The 12,595-nt window shown below is 39.1% G+C and overlaps 1 protein-coding gene across 1 annotated transcript in view; it reads left to right on the forward strand.

Annotated features, from left to right (window-relative positions):
* VSIG1 (V-set and immunoglobulin domain containing 1) overlaps positions 1 to 12,595 on the forward strand; it is a 42,619-nt gene that overhangs the window by 9,635 nt on the left and 20,389 nt on the right. Inside the window, exon 2 of the mRNA XM_082447692.1 lies at positions 8,864 to 9,024. Coding sequence (XP_082303818.1) covers positions 8,864 to 9,024 — 161 coding nt within the window. The remainder of the gene's footprint in view (positions 1 to 8,863; positions 9,025 to 12,595) is intronic.

Here is a 12,595-nt window from a genome sequence, read left to right on the forward strand (position 1 = left end):
CTCACTCTAGCCCCCCTGCAGCATAGAGAGCACCTCTTAAACTTGACCTTTTCTAATACCTGCCTGACAGTCTTATGTTCCATCCTGGAAAGCTTCTATACTCTGACTTCGCAATGGAGAATAACCAGTTATTACGATGAGCCAATGCCTCTATAGTGTTACCCAAAGTATTGTCCCCTATAACATCCCTTGGGAAAATGTTTACGTAGTACAAAGGATTTCAAGTACAGTGGTAGGCTGGATTTTGGGGTAGGGAGCTCTTTGGTATTCCTCCAAATCATATGGGCAGCAGATCCTTTTCTAAGGCCAATAGTTCTCTCAGGCCCCTTTTACAATCTTAAATCTTGAGGGAGATTTCTGGTTTGGACAAAATGACATAGATTTGTGTCTCCTTGCTTCTCCCTGCTAAGCACAAGTATAAACCCTCCCAGGAAATAATGCAAGAGACAGCCAAGGGAGAACTCTGAAAGATAGTAAGAAGAAAGCAAACTGGCTTGGATCCTGGGAACTACAGAGTGGCAGGGTATCTTATGCCTCTTTACCCAAAGGAGGAAGGGGCCCCAGTCCTGGCATTTCCTGATCCTAACATAGCAGCCCACAGGGAGACTGATTCTTCCCCCAGACTGAATGGGAGTCCCTCTAACATCAGATGAGCTCAACACCACTGGCAAGGGGCAATCATCAGGAGACCCACCAACAATAGGAGACAAAAGAAGCAATCTCCTTCTTCACTGGGCCTGAGACTCCCTACTTTCACCTAGCGATACTGAGGAGGGAGGGTGGAACAGACAAGAGGGATGAAACCACAGAAAGTATCTGGTTATAGAAGGCTCTTTGTCTCTCCTCCCCCACAGAGAGACACCAGGGCAGCTGGGGGTTCCAATAGGAGTGTCCTGACATACCTATCTCCCACTGAGAGATACCCAGAAACCTGACCTAGGGAAATGCTTCCACATGCTCAAGCAACAGGATCAGGGATAAATAGAAGCCCTGGTGACCCCAGATAACCAAACAGACCAAAACAACACCACAAAAATTAAACTGGCACTAGAAATGTGCAAAAGTAGGCCAAGACCTGTGTGCAAAACATAAAACAAAATAAAAGTGACTGTCTGCTAAAATAAAAGATTTAAGTAGGAGTTTTCTAACATAATAGACAAAATGTCTGTAGGTTTTGACAAATGTATAATCACATGTATCTACCATTATATTATTGTACAGAGTATTTTCACTGCCCTAAAAATCCTCTGTGCTCCACTTATTGATGTCTTCCTCTACACCAACCCCTGTCAACCACTCATCTTTTTACTGTCTGCATAGTTTTGCCTTTTCCACAATGTCATATAGTTGGAATCATACAGTGTGTAGCCTTTTCAGATTGGCTTCTTTCACTTAGGAATATGCATTTAAGGTTCCTCCATGTCTTTTCATGGCTTGATAGCTCATTTCTTTTTAGCACTGAATAATATTGTCAGTGTCTGGATGTACCACAGTTTATTAATCCATTCACCTACTGAAGGACATCTTGGTTGCTTCCAAGTTTGGGCAGTTATAAATAAAGCTGCTATAAACCTGTGTGCAGATTTTTGGGTAGACGTAAGTCTTCAACTTCTCTGGTTAAATATCAAGGAACACAATTGCTGGATAGTATGGTAGGAGTATGTTTAATTTTGTAAGAACCCACCAAACTGTCTCAAAATGCCTGTACCATTTTACATTCCCACCAGCAACAAATGTTGCTGGTTCTCCACATCCTCATCAGCATTCAGTGTGTCAGTGTTGTGAATTTTTTTAAAAAATTAAAAAAATTTTGGCTGCACCGTGCGGCATGTGGAATCTTAGTTCCCCGACCAGGGATCGAACTTGTGCCCCCTCCATTATAAGCACGGAGTCTTAACCACTGGACCGCCAGGGAAGTCCCCCAGTAGTGTTGTTTTAATTTGCATTTCCTTGATGACATAAAATGTGGAGCATCTTTTCATATGCTCATTTGCCATCTATATAGCACCTTTGGTTAGATGTCTCTTTAAGGTCTTTGCCATTTTTTAATCTGGTTGTTTGCTTTCTTATTATTGAGTTTTAAGAGTTCTTTGTATATTTTGGATAATGGTCCTTTATTATCTATGTCTTCTGTAAATAGTTTCTCCTAGTCTGTGGCTTGTCTTTTCATTCTCTTGACAGTGTCTTTCACAGAGCAGTTTTAATTTTAATGAAATTCAGCTTATCAATTTTTTCTTTCATGGATCATGCTTTTGGTGTCATCATCAAACCCAAGGTCATCTAGATTTTTTCTTATGTTATGTTGTAGGAGTTCTATAGCTTTGCTTTTTACATTTAGATCTGTGATCCATTTTGAGATAATTTTTATGAAATGTGTAAGTTCTACGTCTAGATTCTTTTTTGGTTTTTTTTTTTGGCACATGGAAATCCAGTTGTTCCAGCACCATTTGTTGAGAAGATTTTCTTTCCTCCATTGTATTGCCTTTGCTCCTTTGTCAAAGATCAGTTGACTATACTTATGTGGGTCTACTTCTGGCCTCTCTATTCTGTTCCATTGATCTATTTGTCTGTTCTTTCACCAGTATTACACAGTCTTGATTACTATAGCTTTATAAGAAGTCTTTAAGTTGGTTAGTGTCAGTCCTCCAACTTTGTTCTTCTCCTTCAGTATTTGTCTTGGTTATTCTGGGTCTTTTGCCTCACCATATAAACTTTGGAATAACTTTGTTGCTATCCACATAATAACTTGCTGGGATTTTGACTGGGATTACATTGAGTCTATAGATTAAGTTGGGAAGAACTGACATCTCAGAAATATTGAGTCTTCCTTAAACATGGAATATCTCTCCATTTATTAATTTTTGTCTGATTTCTTTCATCAGAATTTTTTAGTTTTCCTCATACAGATCTTGTACATACTTTGTTAGACTTACACTGAAGTATTTCATTTCTGGGGGTGCTAATGTAAATTGTATTGTGTTTTTTTAATTTTAATTTTATTATAGTATAGTTGATTTACAAAGTTGTGTTAGTTTCAGGTGTACAGCAAAGTGGTTCAGTTATACATATACATATATTCATTCTTTTTTAGATTCTTTTCCCATATAGTTTATCCCAGAATATTGAGTAGAGTCCCCTGTGCTATACAGTAGGTCCTTGTTGGTTATCTATCTTATATATAGTAGTGTGCGTATGTTCTTCCCAAGCTCCTGATTTATCCCATTGTGTTTTTAATGTCAAATTCCACTTCTTCATTGCTGGTTTATAGATAGGAAAGCGATAAAGTTTTGTACATGAACCTTGTATCCCGAAAATTTGCTATAATCATTTATTAGTTCCAGGAGATTTTTGCTGATTCTTTTGGATTTTCTACATAGGCAGTCATGTCATCTCTTGTTTCCTTCACAATCTGTATACCTTTTATTCCCTTTTTGTGTCTTATTGCATTAGCTAGGACTTCCAGTATGAGGTTGAAAAGGAGTGATGAAAGGGGATATCCTTGCCTTGTTCTTGACCTTAGTAGGAAAGCTTCTAGTTTTTCACCATTAAGTATGATGTTACTGTAGGGTTTTTGTAAATGTTCTTCATCAAGTTGAAGAAGTTCTCTGTTCCTACTTTATTGAGAATTTTTATCATGAATGCATGTTGGATTTTGTCGAATGCTTTCTCTGAATAAATTGATATGATCATGTGATTTTTTTCTTTAGCCTATTGCTGTGATGAGTTACATTAATCAATTTTCAAGTGTTGAACCAGTCTTGCATACTTGGGGTAAATCACACTGTTCTTGGTGTAGAATTCCTTTTATTCATTGTTGGATTTGATTTGTTAATATTTTGTTGAGGATTTTTGCATCTATGTTCATGAGAGATGTTGTCCTATAGTTTTCTTGTAATGTCTTTTTCTGGTTTTAGTATTAGGGTGATGTTGGCATCTTAGGATGAGTTAGGAAGCATTCCCTTTGTTCTGTTTTCTGAAAGAGATTGTAGACAATTTGTACAGTTTCTTCCTTAAATATTTGGTAGAATTCACCAGTGAACCCATCTGAGCCTGGTGCTTTCTGTTTTGGAAAGTTATTAATTATTGATTCAATTTATTTAATAGCTATAGAATAGATATAGGCCTGTTCGGATTGTCTACTTTTTGTGTGAGTTTTGGCAGATTGTGTCTTTCAAGGAATTGGTCCATTTCATCTAGGTTATCAAATTTGTGGGCATAGATTTGTTCCTAGTATTCCTTTATTATCCTTTTAATGTCCATGGTACCTGCAGTGTGGTCCCTCTTTTATTAGTAATTTGTGTCCTATGTATTTTTTTCTTAGTTAGCCTGGCTAGAGCCTTAACAATTTTCTTTATCTTTTTGAATGACCAGTTTTGGTTTCATTGGTTTTCTCTATTGATTTCCTGTTTTCAATTTCATTGATTTCTCCTCTAATTTTCATTATTTCTTTTCTTTAAAAAATTAAAAAAAAATTTTTATGGAAGTATAGTTGATTTACAATATTGTATTAATTTCTGCTGTATAGCAAAGTGATTCAGTTTACATATATATATTCTTTTCCATTATGATTTATCACAGGATACTGAATATAGTTCTCTGTGCTATACAGTAGGACCTTATTGTTTATTACTCTTCTTTTTCTAGTTTCCTAAGGAACAAGCTTAGATGATTGATTTTAGAGCTTTCACATTCAGTGTTGTAAATTTCCCTCTAAGCACTGCTTTGGTTGCATACCACAAATTTTGGTAAGTTGTATTTTCACTTTCATCTAGTTAAAAATATTTTTAAATTTCTCCTGAGCTTTCTTCTTTGACCCATGTGTTATTTTGAAGTGTGTTGTTTAATCTTCATGTGTTTGGGGACTTTTCAGTAATTTTTTTGTTATTGATTTCTACTTTATTTTCATTGTGGCCTGAGAGCGGACACTGTGTGACTTCTTTTAAATTTGTTAAGGTTTGTTTTATGGCCCAGAATCTGGTCTATCTTGGTGAGTATTCATAGTGTTTTAAAAGTGCATCTCTTTGTATAGAACACTCTACCCCAAAACAGCAGAATGCACTTTTTTTTCCTCCAAGCACCCACAGAACACTTACCAAAATAGACCATAGGCATGGCCGTATAACAGACCTCAACAACTTTAAAAAATTTTAAATTATACAGTCTGTTCTCTGAGCACAATGGAATCAAACTAGAAGCCAAGAACAGAAAGACAACAGGAAAGTCTCTAAATACTTGAAAATTACACAACACACTTCTAAATAATCTGTGGATCAAAGAGAAAGTCTTAAAGGAAATTTTAAAAATATATATAGAACTGAATGAAAATGAAAATATAACATATAGACAAATGTAACATGCAGCTAAAGCAGTGCAGAGAGAGAAATTTATAACACTAAATGCTTACATTTGAAATGAAGAAAAGTCTCAAGTCAATAACTGAAGTTCCTACATCAAGTAACTAGAAAAAGAAGAACAAAATAAACCCAAACAAGCAGAAGGAAGGAAGTAATCAAGAGTTGAAATCAATGGAATTTAAATAGGAAAACTATAGAGAAAATTTAATGAAATAAAAATCTGGTTCTTTGAAAACAATTGATAAACCTCTAGCAAGACTGGTAAAAATAAAAAGATAAGACACAAATCATCAATATCAGAAGTGAAATATGGGATATCACTATATATCTTGCAGTCATTAAAAATATAAGAAGGAAATACTATGAACAACTTTACATTCATATATTTGATGACTTCTTAGAAGAAATGGATCAATTCCTCAAAAACAACAAACTACTAAAACTCACCCAATATAAAATGTATAAGCTGAATATCCCTATAATCATTAAAGAGATTGAATTCGTAATTTAAAAACCTCCTGAAAAAGAAATCACCAGGCCTAGACTTTCACTGGATAATTCTACCAAATGTTTAAAAAATAATTAACAACAATTTTACACAATCTTTTCCAAAAAATAGAAGAGGAGGGAACATTTCAAATTCATTTTTGAGGCTCGTATTAACCTGATACCAAAACCAGACAAAGACAGTACAAAAAAGAAAACTACAGACCAATATCTCTCATGAACTTAAACTCAAAATCCCTCAAGAAAACACTAGCAAACTGAATCCCACGATGTTTAAAAGGAATTCTACCCAAGTGGGGTTTATTTAAGGTATGCAAGGCTGGTTCAATATTCAAAAATCGTTCAGTGTAATCTCTCATATCAACAGGCTAACTTAAAAAAAAAGAGCATATCAATTGATACAGAAAAAGTACCTGACAAAATCCAACACCCATTCATGAAAGAAAAAAAACAAAACAAAAAACCCAAAACCTCTTAGCATGTTAGGAATAGACGATGTGTTAGTTTCCAAAAGCTGCTGCAACACATTGCCATAAACTGGCTGGCTTAAAACAGACAAATTTATTCTCTCACAGTTCTGGAGGCCAAAATTCCAAAGTCAAAGTGTTGGCAGAATTGATTCTGGAGAATCCATGCCATGCCTTTCTCCTAGCTGGCTGCTAGCAATTCTTGGCGTTCCTTGGCTTGTATATGCATCACTCCAATTTCTGACTCCATCTTCACATGGCCTTTCCTTCTATGTATCTGTGTGCCAAATATCACTGTCCTTGCTCTTATAATGACAGCAGTCATTGGGTTTAGGCCCCACCTTAAATCCAGGGTGATCTATGTCACCATTAATTACATTGCAAAGACCCTGTTTCCAGATAAGATCACATTCACAGGCACCAGGGATTAGCACTTGTTCGTATCCTTTTGGGGGCCCCAATTCAACCCATGGCAGAGGAATTCCCTTAACTTGATAAAGAACATCTACAAATATCCTACAGCTAACATTGTATTTAATGGTGAAATACTGAATGCTTTTCCCCTAAGACTGGGAACAAGGCAAGGATGTCTACTTTCTCAACTCTCTTATTCAATAAAATACTGGAAGTTATAGCTGCTGTAATAAGGCAATAAAAATTAATTAAAGACATACAGATAGGAAAGGAAGAAATAAAGTTCGCTCTACCCAACAAAAGACTGGCATCTAGGTTGTATAGAGAACTCTCAAAATTCAAAAGTAGAAAATTAAGCAATCAGAAAATGGGCAAAAGACATGAAAGACATTTTGCTGAGGAAGATATACAAATGGCAAATAATCACAGGAAAAGTTATTTAGCATCATTAATTTGCATTAGGGAAATGAAAATTAAAACCACAATAATATATTACTATGCACCTATTAGAATGGCTAAATTAGAAAATAGTGACAACACCAAATGCTGACGAAGATGTGGAGAGGCTGAACCACTCATACACTTTGGAAAACAGTGTGGCTGTTTTTTGCTTACTTTTAATAAAACTAAACATGTAACTACCATCTAACCCAGCAATTGCACTCTTGGGAATTTATCCCAGAGACATGGGAATTTATCCTCATACAAAAATCTGTACATGAATGTTTGTTGGAGTTTTATCTAATTGCTAAAAACTAGAAACAACCCAGATGTCCCTAAATGGGTAAATGGTTAAACAAATCGTGGTACATACATACCATTGAATGTTACTAAGCAATAAAAGGCAATGAACTACTGATACACACAACAACTTGGATAAATTTCTAGGTAATTATGCTGAGTGAAAAAAAGCTAATCAGCAAAAAGGTTACCATGCTTCCATTTATGTAACATTTATGAAATGACAAAATTTTAGAAATGGAAGACAGATTAGTGGTCGCCAATGCTTAGGATCAGGGATGGGGTACAGGAGGGAGGTGAGTGCGATTATGGAAGGGAAATATAAGGGATTTTTGTGGTGGTGGACTGTTCAGTATCTTGACTGTGGTTGTGAATACACAAACCTACACATGTGATAAAATTGTGTAGAATTAAATGCATACACACACAGGAGTACAAGTAAAACTGGAGAAACCTGAAATGAATAAAATCAGTGGACTGTACCAATATCAGTGTCCTGGTTGTGATATTATACAGTAGTTTTACAAAATAAGTTACCATGGGGGTGCTGAGTAAAGTGTACATAGGATCTCCATCTTATTTCTTAGAATTGCATGTGAATCTAGTATTATCCCCCCAAAATTTTCAATTAAATATTGTTGAGGACCCAAAAGACTTTTTGCTATGTAGGTTATTTCTATCTATATTTATTGTATTAGAAAGTAAAACTAAAAGAAATTTAAACACAAAAATACACAAGCATGCATTCCATTAGCCACTAGAGGAATATCATTACTTGTCATGTAACTGCTGGAACACTCCGTTGTACACTCATGAGAAGATGAGAGTGAAAATATAACAACTTAGTATTATTCTGAACATCATTTTGATCTTGTAGCCTCCCCAAAATGGTCTCAGGGCTAGGATGACCAACTCATCCTAGTTTTACTGAGACTTTCCTGGTTTAAGCACTGAAAGTCCTGGCAAAACCAGTATAGCTTGCCCTAGACTCACCTGGTTTTAAAACTGAAAGTGCCATATCTACAGAACCTCATCAGCCCTGGGCAAACTGAATTGGTTGTTCTCCATACTCATGGACTTTTTGGGTCCTTGGACAACACTTTAAGAACCTCTTTGTCAGGCCATCCTTACACAGAAGAAATTCCCAGTTCAGTGTTATTACCTCACCATCACATAGGAGTTGAACATCTTCACATTGTAATTTGTTAGAAACTCGCCTACCCCATGCCAGTTGCTTGCTCGACTTTCCTATATGGTTCATTCTACATTCTCCTTGCCTTGGATTCCTCAAATAAGATGTCATTGAAAGTGCTTTGTAATGAAAAAAATGTCATCAGAATGTGAGTGTGTACCATCGTTTTTTGATGATTATCTTTTCAGGTCCAGTTAGTGGAGTGCAAGTGACCATCCCGGACAATTTTGTGAATGTGACTGTTGGATCTGATGTCACTCTCATCTGCACCTACACCACCACTGTGGCCTCACTGGACAATCTTTCCATCCAGTGGACATTCTTCCATAAGGAGTCACAGCCAGTTTCTGTAAGGACTTCTTCCCCCTAAACTCCTCTCCTTTGGTAGTTCTGACACATAAACTGTTGGGGTCAGTGTGAGAAGAAGGAATGGTAAGCCAGTGGCAACAGGAGCAGAACCTCAGATACAAGGGGTTTGAAGATAGCTGTTTAGGGAAGATCATCATCTAAGTGACTTGGCTTTCGTCCTCTCCTCATATTCAGTTACAGCCTGTTATCTCAGTTCTGTGTAGGTCAACATCAAGTATATCATGTATTCTAGAGTAGACAGGAAGGGTCTTTCTCACAGGTGAAATGAGCAGTAGTTCTGAAAGGGCTTCTCCCCTCCCCCAAATCTCTCCCTATTATTTCCAGAAAACCCCAGTTCAAATATATGTCCTAGTTGATCTGCAAATCTCTGTCAAACTTAATATCTGGGCTCTGCCTGTCAAGTGAGCTAGCTCATTGTGCCAGACTGAGTCCTGATGGAATGAGACTCTCCAGGTGGGTGGATAAGGGCAAAGTAATAATGAACCTTGGGTAATAAAAGGCATCTGGAGGCTAGAGGATAAGGGACAGGAGGGGAGGTTAGGGTCTGGGGAAGAGGTTGCTGGAGGAGGGTGGGTGAAAGTCAAAGGAGGAGGATGATTCTACTTGCAAGCTGCCTATTCCCAGTTTTTTTTCATCTGGCCTTAAGGATAATGCCTTCTTTAAATTAGTCCAGGGACTAAAATTGTATGCTCAAAAGTATGTGTGTGTGTGTGCACGTGTACGCACGTGTACGCACGTGCATGCACTCGTGCATGTGAGTGTGCAAGCATGTATGCCAACACATATCCCTTGAGGGAAAAAGTCTGTAGCTTTCATCAGATTTTCAAAAGGATGTATGATCCAAAACAAGGAGTTTGGAGAAGAGACAAATCAGTGTGGTTTGGATATAGTGGAGTTGGGCCTTGAAGGAAAGCAAGGGTTCTGATTATAGAAAGACAGAGGAAGAGGCGAGTTGAGCGGGCTAGAGGAGGCCCAAGGGCAGAGGTGGAGAAGAAGGAGGGCCAGGGTCTCTTCAGCCATCACTGGTCTTTCGGTCTTTTGTCTTTACCAAAGGTCCTGAACATTTGTTTAGCAGGAAACATCGTTCAAGAGGAGACTATCAATGCCATCCTCTAGTCAAAGTTCAACAATTTTGTTCAGTACTGGTTACCTTCGACAAGTATCTGAATCACTCTATGCCTCTCTTCAAAATATGGTAGAATAGTAATATTCTTCTACATGGGCAGTATACCATGCAGCATTCAGTTCTCAGATCCACCCACTTCTAATCAAACACAGCACAGCCCATGCCTCGATAGTGAGGGTATGAAGGAAAAGGCAGTCAGTCAGTGTCTAAAAATGGTGTATGCAAGAGATGCTTGGGAAAGATGTAGTTGGACCTGTCAGGCAAGAACACCTGTACTGGACCCCTTCATTGTTTGGGGTCTCTAGGGCAATGGCACCGGCTTTTAGGAGTGGGATGGGAGGGTCTGAGTTTGGTAACAATTCAGATCAGCACAAGCCCCTGGCAAAGCTGGGACAGTCTTGAGTTTGCCTTCTCATGCCCATGTCTGGAATTCCTTTCAGCTTCCTCCAAAAGGCTTTGGGACCTGTGGCTGCCTTGAGCAGGGCAGTGGTCAACTCTTGCCATAAGTTCATCTTCTTTTTCTCCCCCAAGATCATTGTGTTAAAGGAGCAGTTGACTCCAAGACCTAGTATTTCTCAGTACCCAGGGGAGAATATCATCTCTTACTGACTATCCCCTCCATGGGGTTCCTTTGTGAATGGGGGCTACGGAAGTATGCCATAAGTCTTCTGGCCAGGAGCCAGGGTATTCATTAGCATGGTCTTTCTCTTAGAGAAGCCCTCCTCTCAGAAGACATGGACAGATTCAGATAGTCAGTCCCTCAGCAGGGAGTCACAGCTGAAGCCTCTAGGCCCCAGAACAGGCAGGCTAGCATAGAAGTTTTGGTTCCCCTCTGATCACATGAATGGCTTCCTCTTCCATCCAGCTAGTCACTGGTAAAAGTACAGAGACTTCACCTGCCCATGAACAGAACAGGCATTGACCCTACTTAGCATGAGTCTCTCAAACAACACTTACTCTTCTAGAATAGCCACAGTGGAAGAAACCCTTTGCCATCTTCATCTTTCTAACACACGTATAATGTGGACAACTTCTTTCTAGAACCTAGTATCTTTATATTCCATGGCTGCTCAGATTCTTCCAACTTGGCCTCTGCAGATAGCATTATATCAAATGCTTTTCAGATGTTGGTGGGGTGAGGGTGCTTCACCTCCTCAGGGGCGTATGAAAATGAGAGGAGTATTGGTTTAAGTGTTATAAATGGGAGTCACTACCGGCATTTAGTGGGTGGTGGCTAGAGACGCTTAATGTCTTGCAATATGTAGGAGAGACCCACACAGGAAAGAATTGTCTGCCCCAAATGCCAGTGTGCCTCCAACTGAGAAACACTCCAAGTTCTTCTCTTCCCACCACCCCTTCCCATCAAAGTTTATCTATTCTGTGTCCCATTCCCTCAGGTGTCTATTCTTGTTAAATCTGATAAATTAATGTAATGCTAAGGTGTTAAGGACTGGTGATCGTTCACTTTGTTCTCTCCCAAAGAAAATAATTTAAGCAGAAACCTTCCAGGCTTCAAAGAAGCAGTTCGGTTGGTGGGTGTCTCTGGCAAATGGCAGGCTGGGAAGGGAGTGGTTTGGAGGCAGGGAAGCCTTCCTTTTGGTGTTATATTCCTTCCACGTGCAATCCCAGCCCCCCCTATGCAGTCTAGAGAAAATTCTGGGCTTGAGACCATTGCCACTCTACACTCCTCACCTCCCATGGCTAGCGCCTTTATGAACAGCGCAGGAAAGCAAGAAGCTGGAAGGGAAAGAATGGGTGGTTTGCTGTGGACTTCCATGCCCTTCTCATTTCCAGAATGTACCCACAAAGCAGCTCTGGAGGCTAAAGGCATTTATTAACTCCAACTCAGACTCAAACAGAAAGCAGGCTGAATTCTTTCAACCCTTCTTGTTTATACTCCAGCTTCTAGTTAGAGAGCAGTGTCACAAAGCTGAGGGGAAAGAAATCTTTTTGGACAAATCTGGCTCCCAGCTGCGTGGCCTCCTGTGAATAGGAACTTGGCACAGTAGGAAGAGAAAGGCTGTCATTGCAGCTGGCAGCCGTCGAAGGCCTCATGCGGTGAACCCACTCGGCATGGGAAGCATCATGCCAATGAATAGCAGCAACTGGCAGGAGAAGGGTTGGGTTGGAGTAGCGGATGGGATGGCCCCAAGAGGGGAAGGTTGCCTGGGAATCATCTTCCTCATCCAAGGCAGGGCTATGAGTGCCGGGTTAAGGTATTCAGCGGGAATTGGGAGGTCTGGATTCTAGGTCTGACTACAGATTGTGTGACCTTGGGAAGATCACTTCCTTTACTGGGGCCTCAGTGTCCTTTTCTGTAATAGAAGAGGATGAAATCAGAGGTTGCAAACTGGCAGCCTCTGGGCCTGATTTGGGTGCATGTTGGTTGGCCAGCCCAGTATTTTGTTCGTTTCCACAGTTTGAA

Source organism: Balaenoptera physalus, assembly GCF_965194825.1.
Source record: "Balaenoptera physalus genome assembly, chromosome: X".
NCBI classification, from domain to species: domain Eukaryota; kingdom Metazoa; phylum Chordata; class Mammalia; order Artiodactyla; family Balaenopteridae; genus Balaenoptera; species Balaenoptera physalus.